Raw genomic sequence first — 22,158 nt, 5'->3', positions numbered from 1 at the left:
CTGTTTTAAAAAAGAAAAGAAAAAATTGGTAGTTTTCGTCAAATTTTAAAGCATCTCTCTTTGAATTTTGCAGCTGACATGGGCTTTGCCCGATTATTTAATTCACCTCTGAAGCCTTTAGCAGACTTGGATCCAGTAGTTGTAACGTTCTGGTATCGAGCTCCAGAGTTGCTTCTGGGAGCAAGGCATTATACCAAAGCTATTGGTAAGTAAATTGGATGAAAACTTACTGTTTTGTTCTTTATGTAAAGTATGCCCAAATATTGAAGCATTGATAAATAGTACAAAGGACAGTAGGTGAGTTAAAGGTATGTTACTGCTTTCTTGAAGAAATATTAAACTTTGACAAATTGTTTAGTTCACTGTGGTCTCTGGCTACATATAGGAATGAAATATTTCTGGGTCTTGGCTCCAAATGCCCTGGGATGCAATGTAAATTTATATGGCTTTCACACAAGACTTTTATAAATGCTGTTAGAGGCAATAAAAAATATGGATGGATCTTCGAACTATTAGTAGAATCCATATTATGATGATGAGGCACATTGCATTAATTTTGTTGTGGATGTTTTTACGTAATCTAATAAATATGTGAAATAAGGAATGTACAGAATGGAGAATATATTGGCTGCACTGAAACTAAACTGTAAAAATAAGCTGCATTTTAGCCTCTCTCTATGTCTTTTTCAAAGCACAATTGTGAACAGGAATTGCTGGAAGTAGTGAGATGTGGTCAGAGTCATGCAACAGGCTGGGCTTTGATGCTGCATCAGGCATAGCCAGAACAACCCAAACCTCAGAACGCGGATGCTGCGAGGATGGCATTGGCTACATCAGCTTAATGCTACATCCTCCTCACCACTTAATTCATACTTACCAGTCTGAATTTTAACAGCTTTGGCATGGCACGGTTGACTTTGCTCTGCCAGTCTCTGCTCGTGCTGTTTCGGGGTAAGGAGGAGCCGGTGTGGGCTGTGCCCGTAGGACAGGGGGAATAGCCCGGTAGCAGGCTTCAAGGGAGGTTCACCTTTAGTGGATGTGAACAGCTTTGCCATGGAAGGGAGAGAGACTGTAGGGAAGAGGACTGGGAAGTTCTTCCTCTTGCTGGCTGGTTTAAAAGGTATGTTAAAGCCTGGCAACCGTTTCTGGGGGAATAAAGTCCCCTGAAATACTCCGCTTCCTCTGCACAAACGTGGAGGTTGTATGTCAGCGTACATGGTGTTGTTTCTGTAACCTGAAATTCTTTCCTCAGACCTTGGCCATTATTTTTTTTAAGATCGTGTCAGTGTTTTTGTCAGAAATTCTAATGTTTATGGCTTAAACGTATTTTCATTTACCTTTCTGTTAATACTATATTTCTTTTATAGATTAAATATGTTTCTTTATACGTTCCTTTAAACTGCTTTTTTTTGTTGTATTTGCATGTTCTTTCACTTTACTGACATTTTCCTCTGCTTGCAGCATGTGAAACTGCATGGATGGTCATAGCCTTTAGTACGTAATTTTTTTTCAGCATAGATAAAAACTGACTGTATACAAACACTGAGTAATGGGGTTATGCTCTCTGCATCATTTGCTTTTGTCCTTGTTCATGACCTTTTCTTGTTCATTCAAGGTTCAGTGTAGCATTACTTTATGTAAGTTAAAAATTTCATTTGTATATGCTGGAAAAAAATCAGGAAAACAACTGGGAAAATGCAGGCTATCTGATTTTGCAGATTGGGACACAACAGTTAAAGGGGGTTGGTGTTTGGGTTTTTTTTGTTTTGGTTTGGTTTTTTTTAATGAAGGTTGATCAAGAAAAGGGGTGAGATTACGTGGGCATGGAGCAATTTTCTTGTTACTCTCTTTCTACAAGATTTTGTAGATAACATTTATCTTATTCCACTATCAGTGCTTTTCAGCTTGTACTTTTAGGGTTGTTTAATACTTATGAAACCCAGTGGGTGATCAGAGAGGGGACGTTTCTTGGTGGGGACAGCATGGCAGTGAACGGGCAAGATGTTGGTTGGCTTTTCTTCATTTGTATTTTATGTGTGGACGGTTACCCAAATAGTTTCCTTTGGTTTTCTTCTTAATCAAATTACTTTTTTACAGCAATAAATGGTAACTACACTTTAAAAACCACACAAAAACCTGTTTGATACTCTCTCAGCTCCACTGTAGTTACTGAGTTGTGTACCTCTATCCGTAGCTAAAAGGAAAAGTCAAGGAAGTGTTCCACTTCCACAATAGAAACTTGAAATACTCAATGCAGGTACCTTATCTCTGATAAGCTAAAAAATAACATTTTACCTCACTAAGATGCTTTTGGAAAGATCCATTTGATTTTTTAATTTCTGTTCTCCTTTTTTAAAGATATTTGGGCCATAGGGTGTATATTTGCAGAGCTGCTAACATCAGAGCCAATATTCCATTGTCGACAAGAAGATATCAAAACTAGTAATCCTTATCACCATGACCAGCTGGACAGAATATTCAATGTAATGGGATTTCCTGCAGGTACATACTGTATTTTTTTAACACTGCTGTTCAAAGAAAGATATCTGTATTGCTTTCTTCGCATATGAAGGTGGCAGCTGATCAAAGCAACAAACCTGTTCAAACACAGTCTTTATTTCATTAAATCTAGAATCTAGTGGTCATACTAGATAATTTTCCTATTATTAATGATAGGACTATCTTTGTGCATACATGTACCAATGTTTTACAATTTTAAAATATCATGTTTAATGGTAGATGATTAAAAATCAGAAGAAATATTTCTGCATTTCTTCAGTACTGATTATAGATTTGGAAAGGGACTGATGATTGGATGAAACCAAGCAAAAATCTATACATTTAGTGAATATTATGCAGATGTTTAACTCATCCTAAATTAAACATAGCATTTGGAAGTAGGGGAGGGTATTTTACTTTTTTCCCTGGTAGAAAGTTTGTGATATGGAGAAAATTTCTTTATTCCAAACCAGAACAAAGAACAGGTTGCATGAACCAAAACAAATTACAATGTGGATATCACTTGTTGCGTTTTCCCCTCAGTGTTGGTCATATCTTGTTTTTCTACAGGCTGTCTTGCATCTTTCAGTTAATGCTTTGTCTTCTACTGGTCACACAATCGCAGATGTCAGAATAACAGGGGCCTTATTTTTACTTTTTGGTCATCTTTCTCCTCACTGCTTGTGTTCCCTGCTGTTGCCCATTCACTGTTAATAATCTTCTTCTTTACTGTTCTGGTGGACTTTCTTCTTCCTATCACATGAATTTTGTGGACTCTTATGTTTGTGTGGTTCTAGAATGTTGTTATTAAATTTGCTCTTATTTTTCCCTTTGACTTTTTTTTTTTTTTGTCCTGAAGCAATGTCCTTCATTGTTTCTATACTGCTGTATGAGATTCCTGGAAGTGTTGCCTTTGCACATGAAGTACTTTTGTTTTCTTGAAAATCCCCCTTAATTTTGCTTCTTTAAGCAATACTGTCCTATTCTGCTTTTAGTCTAGAATTTTACCCTTTTCTTATGTTTTTCTTAATTAATTTGGGTTTTACGTTGTCTTTGTGTAGCTTACAGAAATAGATGATATTCTCATTATTGTTTTCTGATTGGTTTAAATAATCCTTTCTAATGGTCTGCATTTGATTTTGAAGGTCTTTGGTTCTTACCAAGTAATATTGTTTTTCATGTAATTGCAGCAAATGTTGTGCTTTTTAATTGACATTTGCCATATTTGAAACAGTTTCACATGTCTTTGGAATAGGGAAAGAGGAGAATCTTTTATTTAAATAAATAATAATTAGTCTCTGATTTATTTATTCACTTAATATTTTTTAAGCTCCCAGTGTTCTGCAGTTGTGATAAGTCTTAGTAAACGTTTGACTTGAATCAAACTACTTCCCCACAGAGGCTTTTCAGGAGTTAGAGTGTAATACATTTGAGGCTAGGTGCTGGTAGTGATTTTTTTGTTTGTTTTATTTTTAAGTCTGTTTCAGGCTTTGTCTACACAAACAAGTTGAGATGAAATATTCTTTAATTTGAGTGTGCAAATATTACTTTTTCTTAACCTTTTGTTGGCTAACAGTATTTCCTTTACATGGAGACAGCAGAAATTTGCACAGTACCCCTGGGCATTTTCCTGTAACTAAAGACAGTGCTGTCAGAATGGGAAGTCCCTTAGAAGGAACATTTGTGAGAGTCTTGTGTACTCCTGTCCCAAGATCATGACTGTGCCTGAATAAATTAAGTAACAGTCCTGAAGGTTGTAAGCGCAATGGCTGACATGTTTTTCTTCTATGTTGTCTTTTGGGCATATGGTGATCTTCACTGTAGCTGGCAACTGGTTTTTTTAAAGCTCTTGAGTTAATCAGCCTGAACTGGAACTTCTTAGGTGTTCATATTGTGAAGAGGTGACGAAGGACTATGAGCCAAGTAGTACAAAGAAATAAGTAACTGCAAGGTTAGAGAAGCAGACTAAAAAAAAAAAAAACAAACCAAAAACAAATCAAGGCTATGGAAATACTTGGAAAGGCTTTGTTTTACTTGGGGGGGGCAAGGAAAAAAAAAAGTATTAATAAATATTGATTTTGCAGATAAAGATTGGGAAGACATAAAAAAGATGCCTGAACATTCAACTTTAATGAAAGATTTCCGGAGAAACACGTAAGTCTGCTTTGAGTTGAGCTTTCCTAAGAAAGCCTGTTTTACTTCTCCCTTCTACCCTAAATTTCTTGTAACTCAGGTTGTTTTCTATGTAGATGCCAAACAAGGACTATGAAATGGTTATGACTTAGATTGTGAAAAGAGAAAAATAAAGTAGTTTCTTAGTGGTGAACTTGGCCTGTCAAGGTGGCGTGAATCAGAAGAGTAGCCAGAGACACTGTAAATGGGAAGGTGGCAGGTGTGAAATGCGTGATGCCAGTAAGACCCCACACAGCTCTGAAGATTGCTAAGCACAGTTTGTCACAGCTGTTTCCAAATTGGAGGTACTGGAAACGACTTTCCTGTGATAGCTGCATAAAAGGGATCTGGTGACCTTATACTGTTTCCAGCAAACAGTGGGTATAATTGTCAGGTTTGGTATCTAGGGTAGCTTATGAAGACTAAAGAAAAGAATACCTCTCAGTTTTGCTGTCACATTGCCAAAGTCTAATACCTGCACCTAAGACCCTACCCTGTTGCCTTGTTTCCATGCTGAGGGATTTGCAGCTGTACTGTTACATACATTTCTTGCACCTGCCATGCTATTGTAACCATTTAGAAACCTTATTTCTGAGCTCCTCTTCAAAAAAGTGAATTTATGGATGTTCTTGTAGCAACCTATACATTGTAGGAGAGTGTTAAGATGGGCTTAGTATTTATCTCCATGTTTACTGGCTTTAGAAATAGACAGAATGAAACTGTATAGTAGTAAAACTGCTAAAAGGCAGTTTAAATCCACACGATAGTTCGCTGTTTGCATGTGGGTTTAAAGTGTTCTTTCTGTGTGGATGTGATGTGTTTTTACAAGCATGTGAGGGAAAGAAATGCATTTCTGTACTGTCTGATTTTTAAGCAATCTCTGATGTTGGTAGTTGTGGTTTTGCCCTGCCTAGTGGATTAGCAGGAGACTAAACTGTTCTTATTAATAAGTTTTGTGACTACTAAGAAAGCTTTGCAGTATCAGTGATTTGCATATTAGAAATGTCACATTTTTTTCCTTTTCTAGGTATACCAACTGCAGCCTTATCAAATATATGGAAAAACATAAAGTTAAACCAGATAGTAAGGCATTTCACTTGGTAAGTTCCTGCACGCATGAAAAACCAAAACCCTCATATAAGTTCCAGATGTTCAAGCTGAGAGTTGAGCTAGTGTCAAGTATTCTGTGACTAAGTTTATCTTATAAATATTATACTGTATTTTATAAATAAAGTTAGGAATAACTGATATTCTGCAGTCTGAGATTTGCAAAACCACTTTATCTTCTCACGTTGATAAAATGATTCTGTGTGTCATTCACTGGATTAGGTTCTGTATCAGGTATATCAGAAGTTTTCAGTCTTTAAGTCATGTTTAGTTTGTAATTATATTTGCAGTGTTGCTGCAACTCTTAGCCATTTTGCTGCTTTGCATACTTTAAATAGCCTATTTTTTATTTTTTAAAAAATTCCTAAATGCCTAATTTTTTACATATTCATTATTAAGCTTACATCTTACAGACTTAAAAAAATTGAGACTTAACATGTAGTTGAGAAAATTTTAGTATGTCTTCTGGTGCACTAATCCTTCGTAGCTTTCTTATGAAAACATCCTAATACTCTTACAACAATGATTTTCTCTCTAGAATGTGTAAGTATTTTTATGAAGACTCCAGTTAAAATTATATACTTGTTTAGCCCTGGAAGTGCCTGCGTTATGTTGTTTCAGAAATTACTATATTAGGCCATTTCTTCTGTGTTTTAAAGAACATTCAAGTCTCTAAAATAAAATATATACACAGAGAAGAAGAAATTTAAGTATATCTAGTCTCTCTGAATGGACATTTTCCCTATCTTCATGTTTCCAACCCAGATGAAATGTTTTCAGGCTAGAATTATAAGGTAGATATATTATTGGGGGAGGCGGGGGGGGCAGAAGTGAGGGAAGAATACAGGAAGCTTTTTGATCTTGGAGAGGAGAGGAATAAATTGAAGAAAAGGGAAGGTGGTTGAGGCCTGGGTGTCTGAGGACCATGTGGCTTTTGTTCAAGTCACTGGAAGCTGTACCTTCTCTGATGATCAGACCCAAGGGTTTTTAAGCAGCCGTCTTTTTTCTGTTCAGTAGTTTTTCCTCCATATAAATTTTGGAATTTATCTTTCAGTCACAGCAGCTCTGAGGCAATATTCTTCTTCTGGCATACTACATGAGCAAGTTTGAATGGGGGTTTCCAAGCAGATGAGTTATACTGCAGCTGGTCTAAAATAGAATGTATATTCAAGGTTCAGATTAAAACCAAAAGTATAACCAGCTGAATCAAGTAATCATTGTGAGACATTACCTGGTAGTTGTACCATTATGCATCAATTTACTGTGATGTGTCTCTGTTCTCCAAAGTTAAAAGTTGGTGAAATACTAGAGGTGTTTACTCAAGCAAGGAAACTAGTCTTCTATGGTAGAGGCTTTTGATGTTTTTTTTATGGATTTTTGTATCCAAGCATAACTGGAAGCTGCTGAGCAGTCTGTGTATTTGTACGTATTGCATAAATAGTTTGTGTTGATATATGAAGAACTGAAGTGCCTGTTATGCACAGGCAAAACAGTCCATCCCATTTTGCTCATAATTAACCCAGTTTTTACCACGTAGCTATTTATAACAGAGCTTCATAAATGCATTTTTAGTATTTACCATGATGTTCTAATGTTTTAGTATGAGAATACACACTCTAAAAAAAAGATATATTTGACATAGCAAGTAGAGAATATCTCATATTCCTATCAAAGCCTAAATAGTATTTCTGAAGATTATGTTAAGTAATTCAACAAGCAAAAAACAATGAACATGAAGTATCTGTTGAATATGATGTTTTGCATGGAATGGGGTTTGGATATAAAAACTAATCCTTTGACTCTTAAGTAAAGCAAATTGAGTGAATTTCTTTCTCATCAGCCACTCTAGGCCAGTGTTCTGTAAAATTATGCAACTGCGTGCATCAGTACTTACCTTTCTAACTCTACCTTCTTTGAGAACAAACGTGCTGCTTGTCACCTACAAATTTGACTTGTGACATATTTGGAGTCTAAAGCTCTCAAAATTAAGCTTATGTTGCTGTACCAAAATCTGACAGTAGCTAATTATGACTACTGGTGAACAGCTGAGAAAATTCAGTCAGTTCTGCCTATTAAAATCAGTTGCATTAGATTTTCATATCATACCTAGGCAACCTGAGGTAAAAACCTTTTCCATGCAATAACCTGTATAACATGGCCAGTGACTTCATCTTCAAGTAACGTAAGTGCTTTTCCCCTCCCTTGATTCCCCAACTATTGCTTTCTCACCACTCTCCGGTCTGCTGGCTCAACACCAAGCTCAGGTAGAAGTGAGTAGGTCAGGCTTTGCTGTACATCTTGGCAGTCCATAAAAAGACCTACTCTGAATGAACTAGTTTCTCTTACAAGGTGCGAGTGCCCAGTCTCGCAAATTTTAGAAATTGTTTTCAATAGAACAACAAAATTAGACACAAAATAATCACATGAGAATAGCTTAAAACACTTACTACAGCGTTTTCTCCCTGCGGTATCACAACAGGGTGATAACTGTTTGAATGTATTGAGCATTTCTGTTCAGCATGTTTGTGTTTATACCAAAAAGCAGTGGTTACATTAAAATGCAAAATGAAGGAACGGTCCTTTTCCAGGCCACTACCCCTCCATCCTTGGTCATACCTGTTAGTACCAGACAAGAGGACCAGGAGGTGAGTGAGCATGGAGTCCTGATTGAACACTCTGCTCAACTGCTACCTCTCCCACTAGCTCCAGTTTGAACCTCTACCCACCTTCCCCTCAACTAAACTGGTAGCGAGAGACAGCACTTCATGCAATTTGGATGGTGTCAGTGTCATGCAAGCTAAAAAGCAGGGTATTTAGTAGTATAGACATAGCCTTATTCTTTTGTACCTCCCATATATACAGATTGTGAGGGAAGTACTGTGAAGTTTATTGCTAATTAGCCCTAATAGGATCCTCTCAGTTTTCTACCCACTGCAGTCTGTCAGGGCAATTCACTGAAAATCAGATCCCATTTAAAAACCCTGGTCTTTCCAAAGTAACATCTTAAAACTCTGTTCAGAGGCTGTCAAAATTGGAAGGTGCCTTAGGTTTGCATTCAGTTTGAGGGTAGGCTGAACTGCAGGTGAATGCCTTAGGTCTCTCCACCACAGCCTGAACAAGTTCAGTGAATCTCTTCATACCAGTTCTTCCAGAGATACTCCAAGATCTTACTTTTCCACAATCTGTTTCACAGCCCTTTTACTCTCTGCATGAGAACAGATAAACTGTCTACATCTACTGTTGTAAAATATGCCAGAATTAATAATTCCAGGACTAGTAAATCCAGAGTTTGTTGTTATTGCCAAAAATGAAATGTTTTGATTTCCCAACTTGAATTAACCAGACTTTTTCCCTCTTTACTGACATTCATGCACGTGGTCCTTTTTCACACATGGAACTGATGTGTTACATGAGACAACTTTGGCTCCTTCCTGCTTTTGCAGCTTACATTTTTTCCACTTCACTTCCCTGATTATTCCCCCCCACCCCCTTTATTTGTTTATGCCCTAGAAAATGGGTACATGGCTGCTGCTCCTGGTTGAGTGATGCGTCATCTTTCATTTGGTTACCGTGGTCCGTATCAACTGCAGCGATTGTCCCATTCATTGCCGATACATAGTTTACTGCATTTTTATTATGTCATTCGGCCAGGTGATCTTTTAATTGAACAGTTTTTAAGGTAGAAAATACTTGTAATAATAGGTGGAAGATTCACTTCTGCACTGGCACCTGAACAAGGGGGCAAAATAGGAGTTTTGATCCCCTGTGTGATAATGGTTGCACAATCATTAAACTTTTCTCATGGTTTCTGTTTTCTGTTGCTGATTATGACCAAGTTTGCTCACATCTTGTCAGCATGTGATGGACAGCTTTATAACTGAATTGCGAGAAATGATTCCAGAATTTTGCAACGTTTTTTGATTGTGATGTTTTTCAGCATGTTGGCAATTCTTTCTCATTTTTTGCCTTCCCCTTTTCTGGCTCCTGGAATTGCTTTTTGAGCTGTTTGAGAGAATGGGAATTGTTCTGTTCAAACTAATATTCTACAAAGACTACATGCAGACTCAGAGAGCTGAAATAACTTATTGTGAGTCCTCGTTGACAATGTGAAAAACAAAACTGGATTGATGGTGGTAATACATATTTATTATGTTCTTAACCATGCCATTAAAGCTGAAGGCTGAGAAGAGAAAATGTACTTCCCTAACTTCAACTGTCTGCAGCATGGAGGTCTGCATTGTGGTTGTGTCTGCTCACTTAATAGCTAGTGAAAGGAGATGACCAGTTCAGACATAGATTGTGACACTGAATCTTTATAAAAAGGTGAATTTAATCCCATGAAAAGCATGAATAGCAAGTGTAAATTGGATATTATTTGCATATGTAGTTTCTGCATATCTTGTTAGATCCATGACCAAAAAAAAAGCTATAGGCTGAAAGTGTAGCATTTCTTTTAAAGATTGTTGTCTTTGACAATACATCATGGTGTAGGTTTGCCTCAGACAATGTGTTCTGCGGTGAAACATGAAGACTCACTGTTTTCCTTCTTCTGTGTAGTATCTGAAGGTTTCCTCGTTCTGCGCGTATATGTTGCTTGTCCAGCACAGCTGTATTCTACAAAATTGCTGGGTGGATGGGGAGAAGTATATGCACATACAGCAGACCTTTTGAACATGAAACACTTTTAGAATGCATCACTGCAATTCAGTGTTAGAGTTAAATAAAATCATTCTGGTCTGCTATTCGTAAAACAGAGAAAAATCTTCAAACCCATGGAGACAGCATGATGTTTCTCGTGTGGTTTTTATTGAAAATCACTGTTGAGATGCTGCAGTGACAAATGTATAAAGTCCAGCTACCTTCTGAAATCTTTACATAGGTGCAAAATGAGATTGGAAGAGTAAAAACAGTACAAACAGTAAAAATGGTTTTTAGAATTACCTTTCAATCTTTAACGTTGCACTGAATTTAGACTTCGTGTCTGTTATTGGTATTTGAAGTTACTCAAGAGGAGTTCCTGGCTATGTATCCTAAGCATTTCTCAGCATGTCCATCTAAGTAGCAATGTTTGTAACTCTTTTTATACAAATTTTTCGCTTTGCTTTGGTTAGGTCGATCTTATTTTCTTAAATTTTCATTTGTGTATTACCTTAGGATTCTTGCTCTGCTATCTGTTACTGAAACATCTTGTATGCCATTTTTTAAAGTTGGGCATTGGGCAGCAAATACCTAGCGTGCTTCTTAGCCCTCTGTTAACACTTCCCAATGAGGGTAAGAGATGCTGTCTCAAAGGGTAAGGTTTTGCTGGATTTTTAGTTGAACTGAGTTCAACTATTTTGTAAAACATTATACTTTGCTTTGTCTTCTGTATATTTATACTTTGTGGTCATTTTAATTGTTTTTAACCAACACAGGCATTTTGGAAAGATTTTTTTTTTCATGTAGTTGATACCTGATTCATCAGTTGTTACAAAGATAAAGGCTGAGGTCTTACACTGCAAAAGCACCAGAGCTCAGACTTGATGTGCTTATGGAGGAAGCAGCTTATTAGACTTCTCTAGGGTATTTTGCATCATGTCATGCAAAAAAATCAACTAAAATTCAAGATTTTGCACAAGTGCTCTTCTGAGCAGCACGTGGCACACAGGTGTGTCTGAGAGTCTATATTTGTCAGAATAAACAAGCACACACTGGAGTGGGTGATAAAAAGTTATCTGGCCAGGTGGGTTTTTTGAATGTGTTGGTGATTACATTCTTTTACAGCACAAAGATTTTCTAAGGAGGGAGTGACTGACTTCATATAACATCTTTAAAATACCGTGGATGACAGTGGAGATGTACTAATGCAACGATACTAAATAATGAACAAAAATGTACATGGAATCACTTTTGTTTATTAATTGCTAAGAATTATTTGAATCTAGATGGATATGATGTTGCTTCCTGTTAAGTGCAGTGTAGTTGAAGAAACCAGGTTAAATAAGTGCATGTTACATCTTCTTGTGGGAAGTGAACAGACCATTAAAGAGAGGAGGACTTGGGGGTGTTGGTGGATGAAAAGCTGGACGTGACCCGGCAATGTGCGCTCGTAGCCCAGAAAGCCAACCGTACCCCGGGCTGCATCAAAAGCAGCATGGCCGGCAGGTCGAGGGAAGGGATTCTGCCCCTCTACTCCGCTCTGGTGAGACCCCACCTGCAGTACTGCGTCCAGCTCTGGGGTCCTCGGCACAGGAAAGACATGGACCTGTTGGAGCAGGTCCAGAGGAGAGCCCTGAAAATGATCAGAGGGAAGGAACACCTCTCCTGTGAGGAAAGGCTGAGAGAGTTGGGATTGTTCAGCCTGGAGAAGAGAAGGCTCCAGGGAGACCTTATAGCAGCCTTCCAGTACTTAAAGGGGTCTTATAAGGAAGATGGGGACAAACTTTTTAGCAGGGCCTGTTATGATAGAACAAGGAGTAGTGGTTTTAAACTGAAAGAGGGTTAGATTTGGACTAGATGTAAGGAAGAAATGTTTTAGGGTGATGGTGGTGAAACACTGGCACAGCTTGCCCAGAGAGGTGGTCGATGCTCCATCCCTGGAAACGTTCAAGGTCAGGTTGGACGGGGCTCTGAGCAACCTGATCTAGTTGAAGATGTCCCTGCTCATTGCAGGGGGTGTTGGACTAGATGGCTTTAAAGGTTCCTTCCAACCCAAACTATTTTATGATTCTGTGATTAAAGCTGCTGGTGCATTGTGGAAACTCTTTAAATGTTTTTGTTAGAATGTTTGTGACTAGAACTGAGTGACCCGGGCTTTTGCAAGTAAAAATAGGTGGTTTTTGATGGGAAATGAAATTACTATTTTAACAAGAGAGAAGATTGTGGTTATGCCATATATGATCAGGGGTTTGAGTTCAGACACGTTTGTATCAGCTTGTCTTTCAGGAATAATACAGTCAAGTTTCTGTAAACAGTTTTGGTAATGCAGTGCTTTTTATCTTTTCTTTTTGCAGCTTCAGAAATTGCTCACTATGGATCCAATAAAGAGAATTACCTCAGAACAGGCTATGCAGGATCCCTATTTCTTAGAAGATCCTCTTCCCACATCCGAGTAAGTGGTCAGTTTATTAACCTATCAGTACATCCAGAGATGCTTTAGAAATGCATGCTTTCTCTCTGCTATAAATATGTTTGTGAGTATTGAGCTAAATACTTACTGTCTAACAACCAGAGAAAGCTATAACCACTAAAATGCCATTTGTGGTTTTTAAAATTAAGTAGCATTCTTATTAATCTCTTTGCTTTATGGAACTTTGATCCTATTAGTCGCAGCACTAATCTTGTTATTCACTGACAGGTTGATTATGCATGCTACAGATCTTTGTAGACAACTGCTAAGTGCCCGCAGGTCCACTTCTCTGCTCCAGAATGCCAGATGACACTCTCTAATTAGTTTACATTTTTCTGTCTTAGCCTTTGTTGTAAATTCAGTGGGTGGGGGAAGTCAACTCTGTGTCTCTGTGCTGTCATCCTTAAAGACTTAAATCCATTTTCGGTAGACACTCCTCTTTTTTGTTTCCGCGGGGAGATTTACAAAAGGAAGAAAATTTAGGGACAATGAATGATTTCATTAAAAATTAAGCCCCCCTCCCAAAAGACTAGCCAGAGAGCATGATTGTACACCTTTTTAGGAAAGCTATTAGTACATCCTGTGTATGATTCTCTACCATTATCTAGGGAAGAATTTATAAAATATAGTATGTATATTTATAAGCAATCAATTAAAAATGAAATTATTTCACTAAAGTCTACTGAATTATTTATAACAGCTCCTGACCTGTCTCTGTGATTTAATGTTGTCATGTGAATGATTTGCTTTTGCAGGAACTGCTTTTAGGACAGTGTTTGGCGCTTTTCTCAACTTTAGGTTGGCATTTTAGTGTGAATACACAATGAGTAATTATAACAGGTGTATGGAGACTTTATTATAAATACATTCTACTAATTAAGGGCAGGTAATATTAGCTTGCACTAGCAGTAGCAAATTCATGCAGACCATGAGATATGAACTGACAGATGAAACTTCTAGTTAGTTTTAAACTTTGTTCCAGGTACTTTTAGTAATAGACAGTGGAGTTTCCAGGAGTATTTTTAGTTAGTCCTGAGATTGTGAATTACACGATAGCTGGATTAAGATAGCTCTTTGTGCTCTTGCAGGTATCTAACAGGTGTTGTACCTTTCCAGCCACCAGTTTGGTCACTAGTTACCAGAAACCATGAAAACTATTAGGAGTTTAAACGAGTGTGTAAGAGGCAACTGAAGATTAAAAATAAATGTGAATAGGTTTACGAAGTTTAGAATATGATGAAAGAAAGACAGGGAAAACTTCTTCATTAGTTGCAGGTATTAGGCTGTGGCTCAGGCAACTTGAAACTAGCATGGGTGAAGTGTGAATCTTACAGGTCTAACCCTTCTGTTCTAATACAGTGATAAATAGACTTTTTTGGGGGGCAGTGTTTTTGCAGGTTGTCAAATCCCTTACCCAAAACGAGAATTTTTAACAGAAGAAGAACCAGATGATAAAGGAGACAAAGTAAGTACTGGAAGAACAGTATCATCACGCTTCACTGGCTTTCACACTATTTCCTGTTTTCATGTTATTTCACGTACTGCTTTTGAGTTGAAATTTTCTTTTGTGTTTAAACAATTGAGAAGAACCAGCAGCAGCAGCAGGGCAATAACCATACTAATGGAACTGGTCATCCAGGGAACCAAGACAACAGTCACACACAGGGACCCCCACTGAAAAAAGTGAGAGTTGTTCCTCCTACCACTACCTCAGGTGGACTTATTATGACCTCAGACTATCAGGTATTTGTTTTATTCATATATTGTGTATCTGGTTCTCATGTTTACAGCAGTGTTTCTTTAAGCTAAAAAAGTCATTTTGTAAATGTCACTGTATTAACTGGTATTTTTGGCATCTTTTAGATGTTTTCTCAGATGTATTTAGTTGCTGGTTTGCGTGTAAATTGATATGCTGATGCTCTTTAGGTTAGCAGTAATGAAATTAGGATCAGAGATTATTACACTTACTAATTTATTACTTTCATATTAGGAAATGCTGATTGTGGGCCAGGAGCCTGTTGTGCTGCGCTCTGTATCACCTAAAAATACCATTCCTTATTTGAAGAAGCCTGTAATGGTAGGAAGCAAAGGATATTGCAGTAAAGAAGCTGTGAAATAAGAATCTGAACAAGTTTTAGTTGGGCAGATGGATGGGAAAGCAGTATTTTGGATGACAAGCAGAAAGACTTCACATGATGCTGTCATAATCTCTGTTTGAAGACAAAGGGAGATTCCAGGTTGGGGAAGACCAGTATTACAGATCTGAAGAGACATGTGAGGTGGTAGCAATCAATGAGTGAGGAACATGAGGAGGAGCGTAGGAAAAAAGCTTGAGGAAAACTTGAAAACTGTTCTAGTCTTCCTGCGTTTGAGCTTGTGGTCAGACATTAGGAAATCAGAATTGTCTGGAGCAGAAGAATATCTGAGAGTCATCACAGGGAATGATGCCTGAATTTGTGGGTTTGGATGAGGTTACTCTTGGAGACTGGGGAGAAGAGGGTTACAGACAGAACCTTTAGTTAATGCAAGCTAAGAAATTACAAAAGAGGAGAAAGGAAGACTTCAAATGATATGCATAGGAGCAGTTGGAGAGGTGGCAGATTTTGGAAGCCTAGGGAGTAGAAGATTTCAAGAGGAGGCATGCTGGTAGAAATGTTAGCCTGAAGGAACTATTACATACTGGTTCACATGGAATGTGTAGTACAGAAGGCCAGTTGGAAGAGAGTCTTGGGTGAAATCAAAAGATGGGGAAGTCAGAAATTGCTGGCAGTGTTTTCAGTTACTTTAAAGATTAATATCTAAATCTGAGACCCTAATATGGGGAACCTACTTAGCTATGCAAAACTTAGGGAGAGTTAAAGAACAGTGTCAGTAAAACTGCTGTTGTCAACTTGCTTTTCACAGTTTGACACTGTTTCTCCATAAACACCAATGGGCTTTGAAATCTTGCATTTCAGAGTTTGTTCCTGAGAGTATCAGATATTCCCAAAGGCTGCCTAGGGGCATTACCCTCATCCTTATATAAATCTGTATACTTCCAACATTGGCCAAAACTTGGAAGTACTGAAAAATATAAAGTAAGGTCATTTTCAGGAGCCTTATTGTGAGACCCTTCATATAGTCCCTGAGTGCCTTTGCTCAGCTTATTCCAGGACATCAATAGCATACTAGTTCTCAAGTCATTCTCCTTGAACACAGTGAATTTTTAGAGCCGTTTGAAACAGTGTTCAGCCTTAACTACGGTACTGCAATGTGGGGTGCCTTTAAGTATAAACATCATCTTTCTTTTAGTTAGATTATGCGTCACAGAGCACTCTCTTACAGGAGCTTCATCCCTTTCAATTTGGCAAGCTGCAGTCAATCGCTGTTTTGGCCTTCTAGCTGGCTCTTTCTGCCACTTCTGTGTGTGTATTTTTAAGAAGGCAAATGTAGCTGTAACTCTTAATCTTCCCCTCGTGTTGAGTCGCATATCTAAGGAGATTGATGCAGAGGTTGCATGTACTGTGTCAGGGAGCCCCATTTACATGCCCTATTTACATGCCCTTCACCTCATTTTGCTGCTGCAGCTTGGCATTTTGAACAAACTTCAGCTTCCACTTCTGGGAGCAAGAGCTGAGGTTTGCTAGTTGAGAAGTCAGAAGACTCAAATTGCCTCGGCAGGAGTTGTTGTTGGTTTGTTTTCAGCTCATGCTCATCAAAACTTTTGTACTCTGACATCCATCCCAGGATTATAGCTGGCGGCAGCCCTTGTCAACAAACATAATTTCAGAATACTTTTGCCTTGAGAGAGTGATAACTGCTACTTGCTTTCTCAGGAGCTCTTATTGGTAACTTGCCTGCTCCTGACTAATCTTTTTGCTGTCTCTCTAGGAGGCAAACCACCTGCTTTTCAAAAAAAAGTCTCCCCTCCCCAGTCTTGCAAGAAGGCAGTGGGTAGATTTGTTCTGATTAAGCTATCTGGAGAACATGGTAATCAAAGGGAGGAGACCTGAGCTTGCTGGCATTGGAACAGAAGCAGGTCTTCCTGAAAAAAATTCCATGCATTTTTTGCTTCTGATCCTGCAACTTGAGGAGACAGCAAACAAATATTACAATACAGCCCTCTGTTTTAATCAAACACCTGTTCCTTTGTTCTTCATTTAATTTGTTCAAATTCCCCATATAAAGCTTGTGAAGAAGGATTGCCATCTTCTGGGCAAGGCACACTAAGACAGTTTCTCCATCCACTCAGAAGTCAAATTACTCTCTGCAAAGCAAGTTGACCTTGTATCCTTTTCTGCCACGCACAAAAATAGTAGACACGTGGCACACAGACTTCCTTGCCTTCTCGTGTAAATCTGCAGTGTGACACTTCCAAAGGCAATGTGATTAAACAGACTGGAGCAATTCCACTACTCTGAGCTTTTGCTTGTGATAACCCTCTGGGTGCTTAATGGTATTTAGAAAGGATTGGATATTTACATTTTTTCTTGATCAAAAGCCATTTGTTGCGCTGGGTGTCATGAAGAATCTGATGATTTTTAATTGCCTCTGTCTTAAAATAAGAACTGTCTTAGAAGTCAGGGTGCAGGAAGTGTTTACAACTGACATGAATGGTCAGTTTTTAAGTGGTTAAACTTGTGATAGTTTCCTACATACAGGAGCCACGCTTGGGCAAAAAGAATATTCAGGGGTTTTTTGGTCTCTGAAGCACATCCTATATTTAAGTGGAGAAGGGTAGGGTGACCCAGAGCTGTGACACTTCTGTTGACAAGTGACTTAGTCCATCTCTCAAGAGTGAAGGCAAATGTAACCAAAGTTCAGTCACTGTGTTAACGGGGCCGTTCAGCAGCGCTGCTTCGTTGCTGCTGGCATTAAGTGCTGGTCCAGCCATTTCTTCCCCTTTACACTGTATGCCCCTAGAGAATTAGCTCAGTCCTGTGAGCATATGTTAACAAGTAGAGTTTGCCTTTTCATTTCTGCCATCATCTCGGCATCCTGATGATAGCTTCCATTCTAAATGCTGAATGGCAGGAAAGAATGGAGTTGTTATTTATTATTTTATGTTGTGACTTATAAAATCTGTAAAGCTATTTTAATATTTTACTTTTTCAGGATGTTGGTGCACCATAGTTTTGTGTATTCAGGTCTCAGTAGCAATACCCTAGTCCTGGAATATTCACCTTAGAGATATTTCCAGACCTTTACTAGAAGCAGCTTTTTCTAAAAATCCTAATACATCTTGCAAGGTCGAGAGTTCAGAAGTTACACAGCAGTCTCTAAACACTGCAAAAATTTGTGTGCGTGTAAAGCTTAACATAAATGTAAACCAGCACCAGTAATGTACTGGAATTGTGTTAATTCAGTTAAATGTTAAAAGCTACTGGTCATATGCTTAGCTTGAAAATCTCACATGCAGTCCTTTTTTCCTTTATAATGCATGATGTGTAAATAACTAACTTTTAGATTAAAATTGAAGTAGGCAGTTGCTGGTTTGCTCAGAGCTTCTTGCAATGATGAATGCTCCACTCAAATAATTGTAGAAATGCTGGTTGAAAGGGGCCTCCGGAGACCATCTAGCCCAATCTCCCACTTGAAACAGGACTGTTGCTAATGCTAAATCAGGTCAGCCATGGCTTTCTTTAGCTGACTCGTAAAAACCTCCATAGATGGAGACTTCTCAGCCTCTCTGGGCAAGTTCTTCTAGTGCTCTACTCTTCTCCTAGTGATATTCCCCCCCCGCCCCCAATGTCCAACCTGAACTTCCCAAGCAACAATCTGTGGCCATTTCCCCCTGAAATATCTGCTTCCACTGAGAAGCGTGTGGCTGTTGTCTTTAACTCTCTCTCCATTCGTAAGGCTGCTGCTAGATGACACTTTAGCCTAAATAATCACAGTGCTGTCAGCCTTTACTCCTAGGTCACGCAAAAGGGTGGCAAGCATATCCTTTGTATAGGAAAATCTCCAGAATAATGCAGAGTGGCCCATCAGCAGTCAGATGCACCGTCTGGAGCCCCACCCCAACATACCTTCTTGGTAGGGGAAGGGAGCAAGCGGAGAAGACCACCGCCGTGAGTGGTGGGAGCCTTGTCCAACATGCAGGTGTACTGTAGCCATCCAGAGGGTTGGCTGGAGGTTTGACTATGATGGGTGTAGATTCACAGGAGGTAATTAGGATGGATAGCTGAAGGGTGGTAACTGTCACTTTCTAATCTGGTATTCCTGATATTCATACCTGCACCCGCTGTAATCGGAGTAAGGGAAAAGAAGCCTGGAAGTGCAGCTGCTTTAAGACTGCGTGTGCTCGGGACCTCTCGAGGAAATAAATCAGTAGGTGAAACTGTCTTGCGGTGTACCCGTTATGAAAGATTGCGTTTCCTCTGCTCTTACCCCTCTGCAGCGTTCCAACCCCCATGCTGCCTACCCCAACCCCGGACCAAGCACATCACAGCCACAGAGCAGCATGGGATATTCAACTACCTCCCAACAGCCGCCACAGTACTCGCATCAGACACATCGGTACTGAGCTGCATCCCAATAACGTCAATGCACTGTTGCTAATGCTGCAGGACCGGCCGCGCAGCTGCCTGCCTGGAACCTGGCTTGGGCCACGAGAATGTACTGTAAAACCGCACCTCCAACCTGTCCGATCGCCACGATCCACCCCCTTCCACAGAGCGGCGTAGTGGCTCCCCCATCGTACCTGTTTTGGGGGTTAGACTTGAAAAGAAAGTGCTAGCACAGTTTGTGTTGTGGATATGCTACTTCCATAGTTTACTTGACATGGTTCAGACTGACCGATGCATTTTTTTTCAGTGACAGTCTGTAGCAGTTGAAGCTGTGAAATGTGCTAGGGGCAAGCATTTTTGTTGTCGTATGTGGTGAATTCTCTTGATGTAACAACTTTATCTGACCAATAGTACACAACATCTTTGAACTGGTACTTGAAGCATACAGTATATGTTACCATGGCAAAAAAGCAAACTAACCGTGACTCCGATTGAGACAATTTTGATAGACGTTTATTTTTAGTGACTTTTGTGGGTTGGTTCATTTTCCACCTAGATCAATGTTTTATGACCGACACGATTGCTACGATGAGATTTTTTTAAGAACATGAAAACGTTTGCATTGTTTTCCAGCAATTACAAATGTCCCAAAGATTAATTTCCAACATAAGTTTTTAGTTTTGTTTTTAAATCTATGACTTGACTGGTATTAAAGCTGCTATTTGATAGTAAAATAAGTATGTTGTCATTGATATAAACATGTTTGGTTCAGCAAACAAACTAAAATGATTGTCATAGACAGTGTTTTATTTTTTTTTTTCCTGTTGGTGTTAATGATTTGTGAGCATGCTTTGGGATTAAAAAAGCATGAATGATATTTCCTAAAAAGGTGCGGCATCCATTCAGATATTTTGTCATGATTTTTGAGAACCAGCTTGGTGTAGTGGATTTAAAATTTTGTTCAGTTAATTATCTTTTTTTAAACGTTCGCACGTTGTTTAGGGGTGCCATTCCTACAGCAGAGGATCAAGGTGTTAGGAGAGCCTTAGAATTTATGAGGAAAAACTTACATACAATGTACTGTATCAAACTATTTTACATGAATGACACAAGTATTCTGAATAAAAAAAAAAATCAAACATTGTTAAAACAAGGTGTTATGTAATAAATTTATTTTTCATAAATCTGCATATGACCTTTGCCTGTATTCCTTTTTATCAGCGACATCACCCCGCTCCCCCGTCATACATCTGCACCAGGTTGTGTCCTGAGAAACAGTATCTGACAGGAATTTTTCTTGCAAGTGGGCAGGCTTCCATTAACTGCTGAGAAGGATATATATTTTTTTTTTTAAATAGCAGAAAAAAATACAGTGCCTTAGTAAAATGTCATTACCTCTGCTGTGTACATGTAGCTGATCAGCTGGAGAAACACTGAATGTGGGTTTATTACTAGCTACGTTTCATAGATCAGACGGCTCCTTTTCATCTACAAAATCTAGAGATGTTGCTGTCTGAACAGTTCTAAGGTTTCTGTAACTCATTCTTATCTTGGTATCCAATACCGCTCCATGATTTTATGACATAAATATATGCAATATATGCAGGATTTTTTTCTGCGAGTGCTTCATAGAGTGTGAGTATCAGCTAATATGATCCATTCAGATGCACTGAGCTGCTGATGGGGGGCAAAAGAATAACCAAATCGGTAGCCAGCCTGAAATGCAAACCATGTTTGAGGTGAAGATGAAATTATCTGAGGGGAATAGAGACTTAAAACTAAAGAAAAAACCCGAGTGCAGTTTATAGGAGTGCCTTAAACTTTTTTGATTTGTTTTTTCAGATTAAAGCCTTTTTTTGTCCTTTCCATAATTTATATATAGGCCTTGAACTTGCCTGTTTAGTCTCTCTAGACTCTTACCAGGTACTGAAATGGCAACAAGAGTAACTTTTGTTTGGCTAAAGTACTGTTGGCCTAGATTTTTTTGCTTTCTTATTGATGCATATTCATATTAATCCGTAATAGTTAATATTATTCAGATTAATGCAAACCTTATTTGATACCAGTCTGTTGTGGTGTCTCCATTGCATTGTTTAAAAGTAGCAGGCTGGCGGTAATTTCATTTTTGCAAAGGGAAATGCGTTCAACTGACAAAAAGGACTCTTGCCATTAGTTTGCACTTGAATTTAATTTTCCTATTAAGAAGGTATTTGAGATGAAGATGCAACTTATCAACTAATTATAATGAAACTAAATTATACTCTACATTTAGTTCTAAATAGTCTGCTCCTCACAGTAATTTAATTCATTCTTACTCCATTTTTAGTAGACATATTGCAGATTACCTCAACAAACTGAGATCCTTCAGGGAAGTCAAATCTTAGTATTTGTCTTGTTCTGATGTTTCAGTGAGGAGGAATGTCTCGGAGGAGGATGTCTTGGAGGAGGAATTTGAGATTTCTTTGTCTAGAACTGTGGAAAGAACAGGTTTTTCAGCGCTTGCTATAACCTCCAATACCTTCAAGGTGGAGTATATTTCTATTGCAGATAAGGTTAATCTTGTCATATTCATGACAATTATAAATTATCTGTATCAAATAAGGTTTTCTGGTTGTGTTTGGTTTTTTTTAATACTGGTTTTAGGAATACTGAGGGCTTAGCTTTTGTTACTAGATTCAAGAACTTGAAAGCTTTTCATTTTTCACCAACAATTATCTGGACCAATCTGAGCGTATTTCAAATAGCTGGAGTCTGGGAGCCTGTCTCTGTTGCTCTGATTAAAGA

At 38.5% G+C, this 22,158-nt stretch overlaps 1 protein-coding gene across 4 annotated transcripts in view; it reads left to right on the top strand.

Moving 5' to 3' along the window:
* Nucleotides 1-20,562, top strand: part of CDK8 (cyclin dependent kinase 8) — an 87,396-nt gene extending 66,834 nt beyond the window's left edge. For 3 of the 4 annotated variants that reach the window (XM_075050696.1, XM_075050698.1, XM_075050699.1), the window contains 8 exons: nt 74-205; nt 2,359-2,502; nt 4,584-4,653; nt 5,699-5,771; nt 12,771-12,868; nt 14,273-14,351; nt 14,471-14,629; nt 19,266-20,562. In XM_075050696.1, coding sequence (XP_074906797.1) covers nt 74-205; nt 2,359-2,502; nt 4,584-4,653; nt 5,699-5,771; nt 12,771-12,868; nt 14,273-14,351; nt 14,471-14,629; nt 19,266-19,391 — 881 coding nt within the window. In that variant the 3' untranslated portion in view covers nt 19,392-20,562. The remainder of the gene's footprint in view (nt 1-73; nt 206-2,358; nt 2,503-4,583; nt 4,654-5,698; nt 5,772-12,770; nt 12,869-14,272; nt 14,352-14,470; nt 14,630-19,265) is intronic. The other variant, XM_075050697.1, reaches the window with a different exon arrangement.
* Nucleotides 20,563-22,158: the final 1,596 nt, after the last annotated feature.

This window comes from Buteo buteo, chromosome 18 (genome assembly GCF_964188355.1).
Source record: "Buteo buteo chromosome 18, bButBut1.hap1.1, whole genome shotgun sequence".
Taxonomy (NCBI): domain Eukaryota; kingdom Metazoa; phylum Chordata; class Aves; order Accipitriformes; family Accipitridae; genus Buteo; species Buteo buteo.
This window is presented reverse-complemented; position numbering and strand designations above follow the sequence as displayed.